Genomic DNA, 20,178 nt, shown 5'->3' on the forward strand with positions numbered 1-20,178 from the left:
GTACAGGTACGGAAAAAAAATTTAAAAACTAGAGAACCCACAAATAGGCATAGAATAACATATATCGAATAACAACATAAAAGGAAAATAAAATCGACAATCCTTATTATGGGGTAACATTCTTGGAAGGAGATACAGCATCCCAGTACTAAAGTGCCCAGGTTTAAACTTCAAAATATAGTGCCTCTTGTTAAGTCTATTTGATATGAAATTTGTTGTTCCAGGTCTTCCATTTTTTTGAGTATTTGTGAATGTGATTGTTGTTAATCGCAAATCTGCGTTCTAAATCGCTGTGTTGGCCTATCTTGTCAAGTATGTCTGAAAACTTGGGAACCTCTGCTTTCTTCCACCATTGTGCTAACATGGTCTTGGTCACTAAGGGGATGTGTATGATAATGTTTCTTACCGAATCATCAAATTGTTCCATGTCTAATGAAAGAAGTTGTCACGCCTCCTGCCTGCCATACCTACCAGCGCGGTCCCGCTGCTCTTCTGCGCGCCTCCCGGCGCGCTCCTGCTCCATGTCGCGTCCCCGCTCCAGACATCCGGGCTCCCCGTCGTTGTTCCTGCGCCTGTCTATCCCCTTGGCGCTCGGACCTCTGGGAGCAGTGACGCAGTGGCTCCGCCCCCAACATGGCGGCGCCCACCGGCTATTTCAGCAAGGCGTCTTGTCAGGTAAGACGCCTGTTTATCTTCTGCGGTGACGCTGTTCCTGCTCTAGCGTTTCCGCCACCCTCAGGTCCCTGTGTCCTCTGTGCTATCCTTCCGCCCTGTCTGCGCTGCCTCCGGTAGCTCCTCTGCTCCGTGTCCTCCTGCCTAGCCCGGTGTCTCTGCCTTGTCCTTTGTGCCTCTCTGGTCTGTTACCCTTTGCTATCTGTCCGACCGCTCTGTGTGTTGTCCGTACCATGCCCACCTTCCTCTCTCGCCCGCAGTCAACAGTCTCCGTCTGCCTCTAGTGCCCCCGGTCCGGCTAGCCTCTATTTCCCTTAGTTCCTACTGTCCCTCCGTACATCTGGGCTCTGTATCTCCTCGCCACTGACTCTCTTATTCCTAGCCCTGGTCGTCCCTTTGGCTCCGGCTGTTACGGTTCCATCCCTCGTGGGCCTGCTCCTAACGCTCCCTGTATAGGGGGTGGTTCCACCTGGTCAGCTCGCCCCCGGGGGCTCTGGAGCCGTGACCCAGAGGGTCCACTTCCAGGTTCCTCCATCTTTTCCCACACCGTAACAGAAGTGCTCTTTCAGGTGTAATTGTGAAGTCCTTAGCAATGAGGTTAATGTGCTGTGTGACTTGAAGCCAGAGGTTTTTGATTTTTGAACAACCCCAGAAAATATGGTAGAGGTTCCCTTGGTGTCCACAATCTCTCCAGCACAAGGTAGATAGCTCTGTGTTAAAATGCGATAACCTCGTCGGGGTATAGTACCACCTATTTAACAATTTGAAATAACTCTCATGAAGACCCATTGATATGTTGGAATTGTAAGTGTTTTTGATGGCATCGTTCCAGTTCTCGAGACGGATATCAGCACCAAAATCGGACTCCCATCTCTTCATGTATATGTTTTTGTGGCTCGTTAGGTCTTTGACGACAGATCTATACAAATTACGCAGACTCCAGAGGTTTTTATTTTTAAGGTTGCACAACAGTGAAGTTAGCATTTCATAATTCAAAGTCTTCCCTTTTATGAATTTCCAAATTCTGTCTTTCAACATGGTGTAAAAGACTAGCTCAGATGACGGTATATTATATTTAACCCTGATCTCACTGAATTTCAGGAACTCCACTCCACTAAAAACATCCCCCACCCTTTTAATTCCAGATTTCCCCCAAACCTCCGGTATCGGGAGATCATCCATCAGTGTCAATGAAGAAAGAGGCAACTTTAAGATTTGCTCTGCTTTTTTGATATTTTTAGTCGGCTTAATGAGATCCCTCCAGGCTGAGATTATCGGCCGGAATATAGGATGAGATGAGTTCGCACTGGGCTTTTGCAGAAGGAAGTGAAAGAAAAGCTTTTGCAATGAACCTCTGTCAATAGCATCTCTCTCCAAGCCATACCAAGCTGGATGCGTCATGTTTTCAGTAAACCAGTGCCAGCTCTGTTTAATGAGCAAGGCCTGATAATAAGCGTATATGTTGGGCAGTCCTGCGCCCCCATGTTTTTTTTTTTTTTTGTACATCAAGTCTGCAGATATTCTTGCTTTTTTACCTTTCCAAATAAATAGTCGGATGAGCTCTTGAGCTTTATCAATGGTTTGGCACGGAAAGCTAACTGGTAAAGTCCTAAATATGTATAAAATTTTGGGAAGGATAAAAGTTTTGACTGCCAGAATCTTCCCAAAGATGGAAATCTCTAGCTGAGCCAAAAAGAATAGATCGCCTGTAATAGTCTTTATAATGCTGTCTAAATTGGCCCTAACTGTGGCCAATGGATTGATCCAGCTATCCTAGATAGACAATCTCTTTCTCCTCCCAAATGAACTGGGTTTGGGCCTTTACTTTGTTAATTTCAGATTGTTTCATGTTTAGAGTTATAAATTTTGATTTGTTTGGGTTTATCTTAAAATAAGATGCTCTAGAGAATTTTTCTAGTTCAACTGAAAGGGCTTTAATGGAGTTTGCAGGATCCAGTAGCGTGAGGAATAGATCATCTGCGAATAATCCAATTTTAAAATTTCGTGATGGCAGTTCAAAGCCTTTAATATCATTGTTTATTCTTATTTTTTCGGCTAGGGGCTCTATGGCAAGCACAAATAGAAGGGGGGACAGGGGGCACCCCTGTCTCGTGCCATTGGTAATGTCGAACGGGTCGGAGAGGAAATTGTTTGCATAAATCCTGGCACTGGGTCCCGAGTACAAGGCGAAGACTGTTGATAGAAACTTCTCGTCAAAGCCAAATCTAGCGAGAGTTGCTTTTAAGTAAAGCCAGTTTAGCCTATCAAACGCCTTCTCGGCGTCCAGTGCCAGAAAAGCAGTTTGGGTTCTCAGGTTGTTCGCTAAATTTATCAGATTCAACACCCTTCTAGTTCCGTCTGAGGCCTGGCGGCCCTCTGTAAAGCCTATTTGATCATCCGCCAACAGACCTGGAAGGATGTTTTTTAATCGGTTTGCAATGATCTTTGAGTAGATTTTAATATCGCTATTTATGAGCGATATTGGCCTATAGCTCTGTATCCTCTCGGGGTCCCCCCCCTCCTTTGGAATCATGATAATTGTTGCCTCTAACATCTCTTGCAAATAAGTTGTAACCTTCTAGTCTTGTATTCCAATCATGTGTATTGTCCCACCAAGTTTCAGTGATTCCAATGACATCATATTTCTTTTCCTGTGTTAGTAGTTCCAATTCTCCTTGTTTGTTGCCCATGCTTTGTGCATTAGTATAGAAACATTTTAGTTTGTGATTGGTTTCTCTTTCTCCAATATTTGTATTAATTAGATTCTTTTGTCTTTGTTCTTCCTTTCCACTTCTAATAGCAGAGTTCTCATTAGCATTTGTCAGGTGAAGCTGGGGAATAGCAGGGGGACAGGTGGATTAGTCGGGCAGCAGAGATTTATGCAGCGAAATGAAGAAGTAGGACATGACTGATAGACACTTTGGGATTCTGGAGAGCAGATAGGTGATGTCTGGGCCAGAGAGGTAGATCTGAGTGTCATCATCATATAGATGGTACTTAAAGCCCTGGGACTTGCAGTTGTTCCAGGCCAGTGTATATACGGAGTTGGGATCCCAAGACAGAGCCTTGAGGGATTCCCAACAGAGAGAGGATGGGTGAAGAGGTAGTGTGTGAATGGTAGATGCTAAATGTGCAGTTAGAGAGGTATGAGGAGATCCAGGAGAGTGCTGATGTATAACACTCTCCTTGACACCTCCAACATCGTTGGTGGCCATCGTTTCTACTCAGCATGAGTCATCAGTGAACAGCGCTGAGGCCTACTGGTCCTCTGTCCAGCGTAGATGTTATGTTCCCGTTATGACAGCTGTGCCTGGTGGTGTGTCACGTACTGGATCCTGTATCACTGCTGCATCCCTGGCCGAGTGCCGATGAAGCCAGAGTACGTATACCCGGCTCACTGCGCATTATTGGGGAGGCAGAAACTTGCAAAAAGTCAGTGATAACTCCGCTCTTGCAAATTATGGTAGTCATTCCTACACAGAGTAGGTAAGACTATCACTCACTAATTAGCTGTTATAAAATTATTTTGTCAAGTGCAGTAATAAATAAGATGGGTTTAATAGAAAGGGTAAAGAGATAACAATAAATCCATGGTGGCGGCTTGGGGGGCCTGGTTCCATTTAAAAGCCTGTTTTTCCCCAGAAGCTTCGTCCAGATGAGTAGACAGAATAGACATCAGTGTAACATGAGGACAGCTCGAGTCTGATTCTAGTAGGTTAAGTGACCCCATTGAATCAGAACTGGATAAATACGAGGAGCTGGTGTGCCTAGAAAGTTTTTTTTGGCACCAGACCTTTTTTTTGGTCTTGTATTGATGTGGTTCTAGTTGACAGACTCCTGGAGCTTCGCAGCATGCTGCAAGCTACATAAATATGTCCACTGCCATGTTAGGGTACAAAATAGGACATCAAACTTTGGCATCCAGACGCAGTGTAGTAGTCTTGTCCTAGTGCAAAGTCGTTTGGTCCAATCCATGAAGTCCCATTAGCGGAGCTGCTTTACGCTCGCTTTTTGTGGTGCTTGTGCCCGTACATCCCTATAAACCCTTGTAAGGTTAGATTGTTTTTATGTTTCAGTTCCAACTAGAAATTATCTTGCAATTCAGATACTTGGATCAGCCTCCACAGAAGGCAAGTTATTACAAGCAGCAGATAATTTTGCATTATTTCCTGTTTTTTTTTTTTTTCGTAGTCGCAAATCTCGCAAACAAGCCTTGTTCTCTATTCTGTATCATTGGAGATTTGTACAGAAATAGCTTTCTGTTCAACTGATATAAAGCTACATGCCAGAAAGAGAGATGATTAGCTAAATAAAAGTGTGAACATTGCACATTCTGCCTCCAAGTCTGAGTCTTCAGACTTTCTGATTTTCAGCTTTGACTCTGACTTAGCTGCATTGTCTCATAGAGTCTAGGGTAGTCTAAATCAACTTGCATGCTGCTGTTCTGTCATTTTGCAATGCTGTACACCACAGTTGTGTGGCTGCTCCATATTATTTTTTTTCTAAAAGCACTACAGGCTAGTTCTGACTGGTGCAGCAGCTCAGTTTCGCACCCTGCAGCTCTTCATCCCCTTTTTTATATTTATCTGGTGTTCCAACGGGTCGGACGACCATAATAAATCAGTTACAGGAATAGGGCCTCAGTCTATCCTCCTGGTTAAGAACTTACAGGCAGGTAGTTGCTAAATGTCAACAGAGCAGCTCCTTCTTTTCCACTCTGCTCTGTTGACGGGGCGCCACTGCCGATGTCATGCTGATTGTCAGTCGGCATGACGTCTGCAGTGACGCCTTGTCAGTAGAACAGAGCGCAAGAGAAGAAGCTGTTCTGTTGACAACCGGTGAGATGAAGCAGAGGAATCTTTGGCATAGGTCGTCCCCGTTCAGAAAGTTCTTAGCCCTATCCACAAAAATAGTAAATGTTCTGGATAATCCCTTTAATGGGGCATGTCTAAGCACTGTCTATGGTCTTCTGCCCAACTGTGGGCAAAGCATATAATTGGTACTGCGCCTTTTCAATGCTCAAGTGTGAAAAAACTACGGCACCTGAGATATTCACAGATGAAGATTACGTTCAGCAAGCAGAGGTGGGGGGGAAGAAGGTGAATAAGCCCCGCCCATCAGACCGGACCACAGTGATTTCCATACATCTCTACGAAGATAAAAAAGGTATTTAGGCATCAAAGGTGCGGGATTGGGGGGAATCAAAAGTCCTAATAGAATCCTTATGGGACGCACAATTGGGTGATATCTTTACATGATATCACAAAAATGGGTGACAGATTCCCTTTAAGACAGAAAGTTAAGACACACTGAAGAAACCATATATGGAGTGGAGTTGGCATTGACCTATCATAGACTGACACTGGCTATTCAGAAGATTGTGTGACACCCTTTTCCTGTGTGTTACAAGATTCTTTGTTTTAAGAATAAAGTCCAGTTGTGGGTCAACCTCTGATGAGAAAGGAGTATACATATCTGACTCTGTGTTCGGTGTGTCTCTTTTAAGGGCCTGTCACACTAAGCGATATCGCTAGCAATATCGCTATAACGTCACTGATTTTTGTGACGTAGCAGCGATATTGCTATCGATATCGCTATGTGTGATACTTACCTCCGACCGGCTCCCCCCGCTGATTATCGCAGATCGCGCGAGAACATCCTGGGCCGTTTCTCGTCGTCAGCTTCCTGTTGCACCGACGAGCGACGTGTGGACGCGGGCGGGAGGACATCAGGATCGCCTTGTCTGACAAGTAAGTAACGACCCCCGACTGCTGCTATGTCGCTGGTGAGATCTGCCTGTGTGGCAGCTCACTAGCGACCACTTAGCGATGCACCAGCGATCCTGACCGCGTCGTATCGCTGGTCGGGATCGCTGGTGCATCGCTAAGTGTGACAGTACCTTTATGCATGCACTCGGCTCATATTTATTTGGTCAGGGACAGGCAATCACTAAGATCTCACTTTAAGAGATCACCCCCACACTCCAAGTAGATAATTCTCAGCTGCATTCATGATATGATGATTGATTTCCCCTTCAGTCTTTTCACTGCAGGGCCAGCCTCAGTTGAAAAGACTTAGCTTGTGCTGTCAGGTAGTCAGTGGAACTGACTTTGCTCATTTGGGAGAACCATTGGCCACACTTTAATGCCTTGTTAAGGATAGGTCATCAATGTTATTTGTAAAAAATCTTCTGTAAAAGGGTTGCCTTCTGTGTACCACTCATTCAAAAAAAAATGGTCCATCTGCTGAATCCAGGGAAAGGTGGTGCTGTTTGCAGGAGGCTACACCTCTGACCTCCAAAGTGAAGGCTGTGGCTAACACTTGTACTATACTGTGCAAAAGATTCAGGCAAGTGTCTTAAAAAGTTCTGCAAAGAATGACTTCAAAAATAGTTACTAGTTTATTATCATCAATTAAAAAAATGCAAAGTGAACAAACAAAAGAGAAATATAAATCTAATCAATATTTGGCAACCGCCCTTTGCCTTCACCAGTTATTTTAGGTACTTGTCCTTGCACACAGTGTGAAGAGGTCAGCTTACGCTGAGTCTTCTTTTCTTTAGAGTGGACCCTCTGGGTCGTGGCACCCACCAACCTAGGGCGAGCTGACCTTGTGAGGAACCACCCCCTATACAGGGCGTGTCAGGGGCAAGACCAAGGGGGTGAGCCACCACGACTGCTGGCACCAGATGGCCGGCTCAAGTATACACTAGGTACGAGTGTCTGACGACAAGGACGAGCAGAAAGCTAGACAAGACAATACGTAAGTTCAAGGTATCTTCATTAAGACAACTTCAGGATAACATTCAGTGCAAAAACGTGAGAACAAGCAAACACGGCAAGGTGCGTGCGTGGGCACACCAAAGTCCGTAGCATGGTACGTACCAGGTGGCACGCCTGGGTACAAGCAAAGGCACAATGGCATCAGACTCCGGACAGCTAGCAACGATCGACATGATCAGGGCATTAGGCTGCGGACATCAGCTCTGGACATCAGGCCGCAGTCATCAGGCTTACTATCTCTGGCAGCGATCGGCAGGTTCCAGGCATCCGGCAGGCAAACCAGGGTTCATGCAAGGAGGCACGACAGATCTCCAGGCATGGTGCATGTTAGGGAACACGCCGAGGTCCAAGGCAGAATTCCAGGCAGAGTGCGTTCTAGGGTCACACCAGGGTCCAGGGCAAGGTGCAAGGCAGGTTGCGTGTGTAGGGGACACGCCAGGGTACAAAGCAAGGTGCAAGGCAAGGTGCGTGTGTAAGGGACACGCCAGGGTTCAAAGTTCAACAAACAAGACAGGGTGCGAGTGAAGAGACGCCAAGGCACAAGGTACAAGGCAGAGTCCTGCGCGTGCAGAGAGACACGCCAGGGTCAGGGTTCAAGGCAGAGTCCTGCGCGTGCAGAGAGACACGCCAGGGTCAGGGTTCAAGGCAGAGTCCTGCGCGTGCAGAGAGACACGTCAGGGTTCAAGGCAGAGTCCTGCGTGTGCAGAGAGACACGCCAGGGTTCAAGGCAGAGTCCTGCGCGTGCAGAGAGACACGCCAGGGTTCAAGGCAGAGTCCTGCGCGTGCAGAGAGACACGCCAGGGTCAGGGTTCAAGGCAGAGTCCTGCGCGTGCAGAGAGACACGCCAGGGTCAGGGTTCAAGGCAGAGTCCTGCGCGTGCAGAGAGACACGCCAGGGTCAGGGTTCAAGGCAGAGTCCTGCGCGTGCAGAGAGACACGCCAGGGTCAGGGTTCAAGGCAGAGTCCTGCGCGTGCAGAGAGACACGCCAGGGTCAGGGTTCAAGGCAGAGTCCTGCGCGTGCAGAGAGACACGCCAGGGTCAGGGTTCAAGGCAGAGTCCTGCGCGTGCAGAGAGACACGCCAGGGTCAGGGTTCAAGGCAGAGTCCTGCGAGTGCAGAGAGACACGCCAGGGTTCAAGGCAGAGTCCTGCGTGTGCAGAGGACACGCCAGGGACAGTACAGGCAAGGACCTGTACGTGCAAGAGGGCACGACAGGGTACATGGCAAGACCTGCGCGTACTTTTACAGAAGCACGGGGAGGTATGCCACTGGGCAGGCGAGGGCCTGCACGTGCTAAGAGAGGAGCAGGCAAACACAGTGCAGAGACAGCGTCAGTGCAAGGAAGCACAGAGAGCACGGCTGGGGCACTGGCTAGCTGGACGGGCTCCAGTACAAACAGGCGGGCAAGACTCCAGCGAACCCGACTGGGGCATAGCAGGTGACACAGCTGTCACTGACCGACGAGCACGGCTGAGGCACAAGCAGGCGGGCACGACTAGGGCGGGCACGGCTGAGGCGCAAGCAGGAGGCTAGGAAGGCCAGGCGCATGCAAAGGGCACACAAAGAAGCAAGGCAAAGCAAGAAACAATGCAAGGCTAGGCGAGAAACAAGGCAAGACAAGGTACGGAACACGGAGCGGAACATAGGCAGAAACACAGAGCCAAGTCGGAGCGAGAACAAAGCTAGCAGCGGAGCGTAGGCTGAAGCCCAGGGCCGGGTCAAGGGAGAACCTTGAGACTAGCGTGGAAATGTGCAAGAGAGCATGATAGGGCAGAGTCTAGCAGCGGAGCATAGGCCGAAGCCCAGAGCTGGGTCAAGGCAGAGCCTTGAGACTAGACATGGAAATGTGCAAGAGAGCACCAAAGGGCAGAGTACGGAAAACCAGGCAGAGACAAGAAACATGAGAAGCACTACAAGGCTCAGAATAGCAAAGACCAGACATGGCGAAACAGGCAAAGGCAGAGAACAGCGGAAGTACTATAAGGCAAAGCAAGGCAAGGACAAACATGGCACGAGAAAAGAGGCAGAGTACAAGCACAGAGCGTGCGCAGAGACGCACGACAGGGCAGAGTGCAGGGGCACAGAATACAGGGAGCGACTGAGCAGACCAAGCAGCCATGCAGGGAAGCAACACGATACTCAGGCCCCGACCATAGGAAGGGGCGGTGTGATATATCACCATAGCACCTGCAGTTCCGGGTCAGGATCAGAGAAGGACTTCCGGTTCAGAGCCTCCAGGATCATAGAGAGCGTTGCTAGATCAGACTGGGCTGAACCATAGAGAAGGTCACATGATCAGGGGTTCCAGGAATACATAGAGGATTGCAGAATCAGACAGTGCTGGAACATAGGAAAGGTCACATGATCAGGGGTTCCAGGAATACAGAGGATTGTAGAATCAGACAGTGCTGGAACATAGGAAAGGTCACATGATCAAGGGTTCCAGGAATACAGAGGATTGCAGAATCAGAGCAGAGACGGATGGTTACCTAGCAACGGCGTGCAGCCCGGAGGTAAGGCGTGCGTGCACACCGCTCCCGGCATCTTGCAGCATGAGACATAACGGGCATAAGATTTCAGTGCACACCGCTCCAGGAGTCATGCGGCACAGCAGACAAGGCGGACATGACAGGCATAACGGACAAGGCGGACATGACACACAGTTTTTGAAATTACTTGTTCGGGAAGTTGTTCCAAATGGCTTGGAAAACTTATCATAGATCTACTGTGTATGAGACTTGTGCAGATCTTTCTGTCTCTTGTGATCCCAGAGAGACTAGATGATACTGAAATCAGAGCACTGTGGGGCCTGATCATAATTTCCAGGGCACCTTTTTCTTCATTATGCCGAAGATCATTCTTAATTATATTGGTTTATTGCTTAGATGTTTTAGATAATTTTCTGTCTGCAGAATAAATTTAGAGCCAAACGGACACCTCCCTGATGAATTTACAAGATGAATGAAGTATCTGCCTGTATTTCTCAGCATTGAGGGTACCAAGAAATGGGCAACCTTTAGGACTGTAGATGCCGTGGTCTGCCAAGGAAACTTGGTGCAACAGATGGAACACACTTTGATTACTTGCCTTCAAATTAGGAACATGTCCAACAGTGCCATCAGCTCAGAACTGGCAGCAACTGGCAGGACCAACTCCACCAATCTACTGTTTGGAGTAGCCTGATAGAGGTGTTCTTCATGGAAAAGTTGTGGTCAAACCTTTGATATGGAAACAAGTCCAAGTGACTCAGCTATGCACGAAAACAGGAGCTTTGGTAGAGAAAAATGAAACCAGGAGCTCTGGACTGATAGCTGGAATGTGAAATATTTGGCTGTAACAGAAAGAAGTTTGTTGCTGAAGGACTAATGAGGATCTGCAGGAACAGTGAAGCACAGTGGAGGGTCCTTCAAGTCTGTGACTACATTTCAGCAAATGGAGTTGGGAAATTGGTCAAGATTAGTGGTGTCCTCAATGCTGAGAAATACAGTTAGATACTTATTCATCATGTAATACCATCAGATAGGCTCCAAATTTATTTTGAATTTGGTCAACAACCCTAAACATCCAGCAAATGTAATTAAGAGTGATATTCAGAGTAAATAAGAACAAGGGGCCTTAGAAGTGATGATACGGCCCAGAATAACACTGATCTCCGCATTACCTAGTCTTTCTGGGATTAAATGAAGAGACAGAAGGATCTGCACAAGCCTCATACACAGAAGATCTGGGATCAGTTCTCCAAGATGTTTGGCGCACCCTCCTTCCGAGTTCCTTCAAAAACTGTACAAGTACATAGAAGTATTGATGAAGGCAAAGGGCGGTCACCAAATATTGCCGGGATTTAGATTTCTCTTTTATTCGTTCACTTTGCATCTTGTTAATTGATAATCCGGCATGAATGAGTCAAACGCCATATGTTATAATTACTGTAAACTTTTAAGCTGGTTATATACTTTATAGCGGTCAGCAGCACACTTTTATTTTTTTGTCCGGCAGTCATGTCTACCAACTCCCACGTCTATTTTTACATATTGCTGTACTTAATGGGTATGTGTTCTGGATACAGAGAGACCATTTATCTTCCCTCGGAGCAAAAAGATCAGGAATGTAGAAATCCAAATACCCAACTTTTTTCTCCCTTGACACCCTGTATTGTCAACTTGACTTTTTCGTGTTTTTTTTTTTTTTTTTTGACAGCTTGTCAAAAAATCACGTACAGACAATGTTTTTTACGGAAACATTGGAAAATCATGATAAACCTTTGATTACATCAGTGATGCTACGTATCTACAGCTCATACAGTCAAATAATCTGTATACGTTCTTCAGCTTCAAAGAAAATCATTGATACCCTTATTTTTAGATGACAAAAAAGTGCCCCATTTGTACAGACTGTCCTGGAATATCTGGATGGTTGTCAACCCAGCTTGGGTGCCCCTGACATTGGTGATTTGTCTAATGTGTATGGCCAGCTTTGGATTGTAGATGGCAGACCTGTTGTCAATCTTGTCCCCTATTTTTTTCTTTGTATTTTGCAGTGTTTGTGGCAACATGGATGCATTCAATCTTTGGAATTAAAATAGACGTTTATCCATCGTCGCCTCTTGTAAACGATACAGTTATCCTGAAAGTGACCGAAATAAGTGACACATTCCTGTTATTAAGTTGGTACAAAGGGCAGAACACAAATTCGGACCAACAGATCATATGGCTCAATACAAATAAGGAGAGAAGAAACGGAAGCCAGATCTTTAAGGAAGCCGACATTTTTCCTAATGGCTCATTGCAGATCAAAAATGCACAGAAAGACCATAGTGGTTTTTACACAGTGAGCGTGCAAACAACCACTGGTCTGTCAGATAAGACCACGTCCTTGACGATAAATGGTAAGTGGACTTTATCGTGTATCCAAACTTGATGTGTAATGCAGATCCACAGCACTCTGGTGGACAGTCCTTGATGCTTAGAGGGAATGTGTCACACATTTTTATTTATTTTTAATGTTTTGAATTTCTGTTGAAAAGTTTATTTCTAAGTGTAAAAATTCAAAGAGTGTAAATTTCTTTAATATATATTTTTTTTACCAACTAAGAGAACGACACTTACTGCAAATATGGCAGCCCCAGGACATAGGAGACTAGGGTCGGACACCGACCGCAATCTCCTATTCTGCGGCCGCATGAGAAGGGTACTGGGCACGCACCCTGGGCTTCTACTTGGAGCTAAGTGCCATTTTATTGTAGCCATGCACAGATGACTGAGCTATAATTTCCCTCTTCCACCTATACTCACTGTGATCTGAGCGGTGCCGTCATGTCATTGTGGCCCACAGTAATTACCGGAACGCACTGTTTGTCTGCGGCGGCGATGTCCTCTAGTGACGTGTGCTCGCCGCTGGATGAAGTTTTCACTGCAGCACTTGTACCTAAACTTGTGTTGACTGGTATTTACTGTGATCTGAGCGCAGCAGCTACAATGTTATGACTGCTCCGCTGCTCTATTTTTCATATTTTAGGCTGGTTTCACACTTGCGTTTTTTAGCGCTGCGCTATCGTGCGCATGCGCATTGCTCTCCTATCTTTAACATGGTGGGCGCATGGTATAGCACTTGTACGCGTTCATGTGCTGCATTTTTTCGAGGTGTGCGCCCAGGCGAGCCAGACGTAACATGTTGCGCCCAACTGCTGCCAAAAAATGCATGCGCACGTTAGCGCACGGAATGAGCAAAAAAGCAACATTACAGTCTATGGCATCGCACGCGTGTGCTAGGACATGCGCACGCATGCGTTTAAAATCGCATGCGTTTTTAGAGTTAACATGGCGACAAACTGGTTAAATTGCATGTGCAAAAAAACAGCAAACGCATGCAAAGCGCTTAATGCGTTTTTTGCATGCGTTTGGAATGCGCACGAGGCGCAGTGCAAAAAACGCTAGTGTGAAAGTAGCCTTATACCATTAAAAATGCTGAAAATATTTTTGGGATGATGATACATTCCCTTTCAAATATGTATAATATGATCAGAGGCTTATATTGTCAATTTCTCCCAACATTTCAATCCATATAAAGATCTTTCAAATAAAGTAAAAGTAGAATAAGTGACCTAAAAGGCGTTCTAGAAGCAATTTCTAAAGAAATCAGATCAAGTCCATGTCCTTATTAAAGCTAACAGGTGTACCGTTGCTGTCATGAAATTATATGGTGGAAGAAAAGATGCCAATGTACTTGGTGCATCCTCTACAATGAGGAACTTTACCCCATAAGCCTTATATAATTGTTGACTAAACACACACACATACACAAAGTTCGAGATGACCAAACGTTAATGTGTTCTCTATGAGGACACAACATGGTGACCTGCTCTACCCTCTCCTACTGTATCCTCACCCATCCCTGTAGACTGTGAGCCCTCGCGGGCAGGGTCCCCTCTCCTTACGTACTTGTGTGTCCCTTGTCTTATACATGTTTATTATACTTGTCTATATTTCCCCTTTTCACATGTAAAGCGCCATGGAATAAATGGCGCTATATAAATGCATAATAATAATAATAATGAGGAGAGCGGCATCTCTGCTTGATTGAATTCCAACCCTTGATCCTTTGTTTTTCACTTGACATCATTTTTCTAGAAAGAGTGAGGAGGAGCCCCCATGTGCGTTACATACAGGTCCCACCAATAGCTCCCATCCCACATCTATCCCGAAAGCGGGAAACCATTTATTGCTGCTGTTATCATTGGAGATTATGTGATTTTCTTAACCATTTAACCTGTTATCCCAGTTTTCCACACCCTGCCAACCTCTCCATCAGACCATCAGCCACCCAGTTGTCTTATTGTGACCTCCACAGGTTGTATTCTTTTTCCTGTGGCCATTTTCGTAAGAAACATTCTCGTACCACTCGCAAAGAATCAAATCCTTTCTTATAACATCTGACTGACTTTCTCTGCTGCCCACCTTGCACACGAGTATAACCATTTATAGCATCTTTTAGACAGCCTTGACTCCTCACATATAGAAAAAAGTATAAATCTCCTTACACTGAACCTCGCAATGAATCCTTTATCTTTTTTTGAGCACCAATTCTGTAAAGGGCTCAAATACTGCGCCTCTAGAGATGATCAAAAAGATCAGCAGGACCCTGATCCAACGACCACTTCAATAGTCTATGGCCACTAACCAGAGCCCAGCGAAGCTTCTCATCCTAGCTGCTGGTCACACATCTGATTTGTAGGTCCGGTGTGACAACTTTGTATCAGCAGGATGCACACATGGCTCCGCACCGGACCTAAAATTAGTAGAGATGCCAGCAGGTGGAGGAGGAAGTTCGCAGGGTTTTGGTTGGCGACTATGAGGGTTCTACAAATATTTGCTCAACATTGGGCGCCATTTATATACTAGCTTATTATTGCCACATAGAAAAAAAATGTGTAGACCCGCTTTCCACCACAATACCTAACAAACTTTTGGATAAATTGGTTGCGGAAAGGGTTAGGAAAGAATCTAACTTGGGGCTAAGCCATGATGAGAATCGTTAGGGATTATGCATACTTCACACTTTGCCCTTTCAAGTATTTATGGACTTTCCCAGCCGCTTCCCTAGTAGTATTCCTCAGCAATGGCCGATACTCAAACAAGCTGGAGTTTTCGAATAGTGTCATGGTACAGTCCTGAGCAAAGATCAGGTGGAGGTCAGTAAGCAGGGTTCAGATGTAGATCAAGATGGGAAGGAGAACAAAAGCCGGGAAATCAAGCCTTGCAAAACTAGTGAGCAGAAACAAACACACCATAGAAGATTATGAACCAAATAGAACTTTTTTCTCAGACCTTAAATGGTTGTGAAGTGAAGTAAAGCACAAGATGAATGAAGATAGGCTAGAGTTAGACCCTTATCTTACACCGGCCCTCTGAACATGCGTGTGACATGCAGCCAGAGCCAGGAGAGAGCAGCAGCTAAAAGAAGAACTTCCGTTACGCTTCACGCAAGCGAAATATTTTGTTTTACAATTCCAGTTTGTTTTCTTGAACACTTTACCATTCCTTGCATGAGTGGCAATTTGGTACAAAACTCCCAAAAGGATGTCATACCGGATCGTTGCCCTACAGAATACGGCACTCTCGGCATTAAAAAGCGAATGTGAAATATTCTGTTGCTAACATTTTATAGAGTTTTTTTGCAAGCTTTGTGTAGTCTGTGTGATACTTTTACTAATGTGTTTATTCACATCTTTTTACAGAGAAAGTAGAAACTACTCCGGGTGAGTGTCTTTCCACTTACGGGGTAATCACAGACCATATAGGTGTCTGTCTAGATCCATACTTTAGTTGCTCATGTTTTTTGCATTTGCACATCTTTATTTGCTTGTGCCATATAGTATCACATCATTTAGAGCACCCACGCTATTAACACTTTTCATGGCTCTCACAGGGGTGTACCGATCCCTTTGCAAAGATCTAGTGGGTACGGGAAGCCACACTAAATGCTTTTTGGCACAGTGTGTTTTCCCCAGAAGGAACAAAACTGCCTTTCTGGTGCCCCTATAGGTATCCACCCTGTAAGTGAACATTGAACATATTAAAGAGCCTTGAAAAATGCTATATCAACTGGAACAGATATATACACCCTTCAGTGGGCTAGAAAAATACAACCTCTTTTTCACTTGTGTGGTTTGTACAAGATGCTCTTATAGGGCCCATTCATCATAAAGTTTTGAAAAACTGGCTTTGATGCTCAATAGGAGCTCAGCTTTCATTTTATTGGATGAAACAAATGCTTCCCTGCCAGTTGGGCGGCAGACTTTGTGGAGGGCACCAGTGTTGAATGATTGTAGCTAACATGCCGTAATACACCCAAGCTCTGTTCCTCTGGTTTACTTCTGGACCCTCTCATTCCAGCAAGAAGCATGCATTGTGTGGTTTGGAAGTGATGTAATATGGATAATGCAAAAAAAAAAAAATATAGACCACCAAATCTTTGGACACCAATTGTGATTGCAAACGTCCAGGAGGCGATTATGAAAAGTTGGAGAAAATCAACGTGACGATTATCCCAGCAGACAGGTCAGCGGAACAATGTGTTGCATTGTACTTATGTTAGGCGTCGGATTCCTGTAGCTACACAACAGGAGTCCAGAGCCTCACATACTGCTTTGCAGCAAGTCACTCCTGAGGCAAAGTCCCGCTGCCACTCCACTGAGCATGCTCATGAGGCGATCTCCCATTGGAGCTCGGGAGTCACGTGCTCAGGTCCTTCCCCTGATCTGGTTGGTCCATGTCAGAGATCTGGAAGGTCCCGGCAGCGCACGGCTATAAAAGGACCGCATGGCCGTTCGGCCATGCGCTAGTATAGACATTACTTGCTAGATGTGTGAATGGTGATGGATGTATGATTCTGGTGACTGACTCATTTAAGACACCTTCCCTCTGAGATTACGCATGTGGATAGGGAATTAGTTCAGCAGTCAGCGCTAGTCAGTGGCAAGCCTTAGGGCACTGTGCACACCGCGCCTCTACACTAGCGTCCGATTGTGCTACTCCTCAGGGCACTATCGTCTCGCGGCAGTGCCCTACGCCACGCTGCAGTTGCAGCTCTCTTTGGCGCCCGCAGTAGCGACGCTGCACACACAGTAGGTCTAGATGGACGCAGTTCCTTCTGCCTTTGGTCCTGCACCTGTGACCTGATACCGTGTGTGCATTTATCTGAGCCCTGTAACGCTAACAGGCTCAGCCTGGCATCTCTGTGATTAAACAGTGATTGCTCTGCGCACCTGGGTGACGTTTAACCCCATGCGCATTATACCGCCATATAGCACGTCTGCCATTACTCAGCAGCAGTTATAACACCCTCTGCACGGTGGACCCCGAGTGGCGAACGCACTTTATTATTTATTTTATTTAGTGCGTTCCTCCGTTCCTAACAACTTAAGTCTTGACACCTGAAGCCACCGATTCTCATTTGTGCAAGAGTTAAAAAAGTGAGATAAACTGACGCATTGGCTACATTTACTGGATTTAGAGAGTCATGTGGTCCTGTTCCAATGCATCATGTCAATTTAAGCAAGGCTGCATGTAAGCGGATCGTTGGAATTTGCTTGCACACAGAATAATCCCACGCATGGCACCAACATTCATCTCATGATTTAAAAAAAAAATAGGATTTGATGCATGGATTATGACTCCATATGGGAATTTTTCTAGCAAGATAACCAGTCACATACTTGAATATTGTTTCTATCAGCATAGATTCTCACTATAGCCAACACCCACCTATCCCAGGATGTCATGTGCACACCCTTCTATAAATTCTAAAAACCTTCTACCAGCCCCAGTCATCTTAATGTGGCCTCCATATTCTCTGGTTTCTCCAATGTCGCAATTTTCCTAATGCAAGTTCTCCTATGCAACATCAAATTCTTTCTAGGTCCCTCTCACTTTCTGTCCTTTTAGACTTGATTCCAGTTAGAATACAAGTATTCACGTTATCTTGGATAAAGTAGAGCATATTTTTTCAATATTTGGTTCGGATTACGATCGCCGGCGAATATTGCTTTTGCAATATTCAACGAACATAGCTGAACTCCATTGGAGTCAATGGGAATACAAATGAGCAAATACGTTTGGAAACGATCGTCAAACGTAAACTTGGCACGTATAGGGTACCAGTATGGCATGAATATGGCAAATTCGGATTCGGCGATTGTTTCCGAACATATTCGCTCATCTCTAATCTTGAACAATTGCTGTTTATACACACAGCTTAACCCAAGACACTAAAACAGGAATCCAATAATGTGTAGATTTTCTTAAACCGATGCTCCCAATATGGTAGACCAATTCTACTTCTAGCTGAGTGGTACTGCAATGGGATCAAATGTTACCCCATACGATGCTAGCCCACTATGGCTGCAAAGGAAACATGTATACCATTGACTAGAGTTGAGCAGCGAATATGTTCAGAAACAATTGCCAAATCTAAATTTGCCATCTTCATTCCATATCGGTACCCTATTTGTGCCGAATTTATGTTTGCTGATCGGTTCTGAACATATTCGGTCATTTTCTACTCCCATTGACTCCAGTGATGTTTAGCTGTGTTCGACACATATTGCAGAAACAGTATTCACCGCCGATCGTAATCCGAACCGAATTTTGAAAAATTCACTTACCGTATATACTCGTGTATAAGTTGAACCATGTATAAGCCGACCCCCTTAATTTTGCCACAAAAAACTGGGAAAACTTATTGACTCGCGTATAAGCCTAGGGTGGAAAATGCAGCAGCTACTGGTAAATTTCAAAAATAAAAATAGATACCAATAAAAGTAAAATTAATTGAGATATCAGTAGGTTAAATGTTTTTGGATATCCATATTGAATCAGGAGCCCCATATAATGCTCCATACAGTTCATGATGGGCCCCATAAGATACTCCATACAAAATACACCCCATATAATGCTGCACAAAGGTTAATAATGCCCCCATAAGATGCTCCATAGAATAATATGCCCCATATAATGCTCCATAAAGGTTATGGCCCCATAATATGCTCCATAGATTATGCCCCCATAAGATGCTCCATAAATTATGCCCCAATAAGATGCTCCATAGATTATGCCCTCATATGCTGCTCCATAGAATATGCCCCCATATGCTGCTCCATAGATTATGCCCCCATATGCTGCTCCATAGATTATGCCCCCATATGCTGCCCCATAGAATATGCCGACATATGCTGCCCCATAGATTATGCCCCCATATGCTGCCCCATAGATTATGCCCCCATATGCTGCCCCATACAATATGCCCCCATATGCTGCCCCATAGAATATGCCCCCATATTCTGCTCCATATAATATGCCCCCATATTCTGCTCCATAGAATATGCCCCCATATGCTGCCCCATAGAATATGCCCCCATATTCTGCTCCATATATATGCCCCCCATATTCTGCTCCATAGAATTTGCCCCCCATATGTTTCTCCATAGAATATCCCCCGTATGCTGCCCCATAGGATATGCCCCCATATGCTGCTCCGTAGAAGTAGAATATGCCCCCATATGCTGCTCCATAGAATATGCCCCCATATGCTGCCTCTTAGAATATGCCCCCATATGCTGACCCATAGAATATGCCCCCATATGCTGCTCCATAGAATATGCCCCCATTTGCTGCTCCATAGAATGTCCCCATATGCTGCTCCATAGACTGTGCCCCCATATGCTGCTCCATAGAATATGCCCCCATATGCCACTGCTGAAAAAAAAAAAAAATGCCATACTCGCCTCTCCTGCTCAGGACCAGTCACCTGAGATATTCACCTGTCCAGGGTCCATCGCTGCTCACCGCTGTCTGCAGCTTCCTGTGTCAGTGACTGTTCAGCCAGCAGAGGGCGCAGCGCGCACTAACCACGTCACCGCACCCACTGCTGCCTAAACGTCACTTACACAGGACGCAGCAGACAGCGGTGAGCAGTGATGGACCCCGGACAGGTGAATATCGCTATACTTACCCCCTGGCGCAGTCTCTGCAGCTCCGCTTCTCCACGGTCTCCCTTCCTGCCTTCAGCGGTCATGTGATACCGCTCATTGCACCCCGCTCCCCCTCCCCCGCCGACCCCCAGGTATATGACTCGTGTATAAGCTGAGAGGGGGACTTCCAGCCCAAAAAAATGGGCTGAAAATCTCGGCTTGTACACGAGTATATACGGTAACTTTACCCATGACCTCT

The 20,178-nt window shown here is 45.7% G+C and overlaps 1 protein-coding gene across 8 annotated transcripts in view; it reads left to right on the forward strand.

Moving 5' to 3' along the window:
- Window positions 1-20,178, forward strand: part of LOC141085426 (cell adhesion molecule CEACAM19-like) — a 65,691-nt gene that overhangs the window by 10,183 nt on the left and 35,330 nt on the right. For 6 of the 8 annotated variants that reach the window (XR_012231301.1, XR_012231302.1, XR_012231300.1 and 3 more), the window contains exons 2-3: window positions 11,991-12,338; window positions 15,687-15,707. Coding sequence is in view for 3 of the 8 variants with exons in the window: in XM_073570785.1 (XP_073426886.1) it covers window positions 11,991-12,338; window positions 15,687-15,707 (369 nt within the window). In the remaining 5 variants the exon portion in view is untranslated. The remainder of the gene's footprint in view (window positions 1-11,990; window positions 12,339-15,686; window positions 15,708-20,178) is intronic. The other 2 variants (XR_012231305.1, XM_073570787.1) reach the window with 1 other exon arrangement.

The sequence above is a fragment of the Dendrobates tinctorius genome, unplaced genomic scaffold (genome assembly GCF_039654945.1).
Source record: "Dendrobates tinctorius isolate UK_male_01 unplaced genomic scaffold, ASM3965494v1 ptg000028l, whole genome shotgun sequence".
NCBI lineage: Eukaryota > Metazoa > Chordata > Amphibia > Anura > Dendrobatidae > Dendrobates > Dendrobates tinctorius.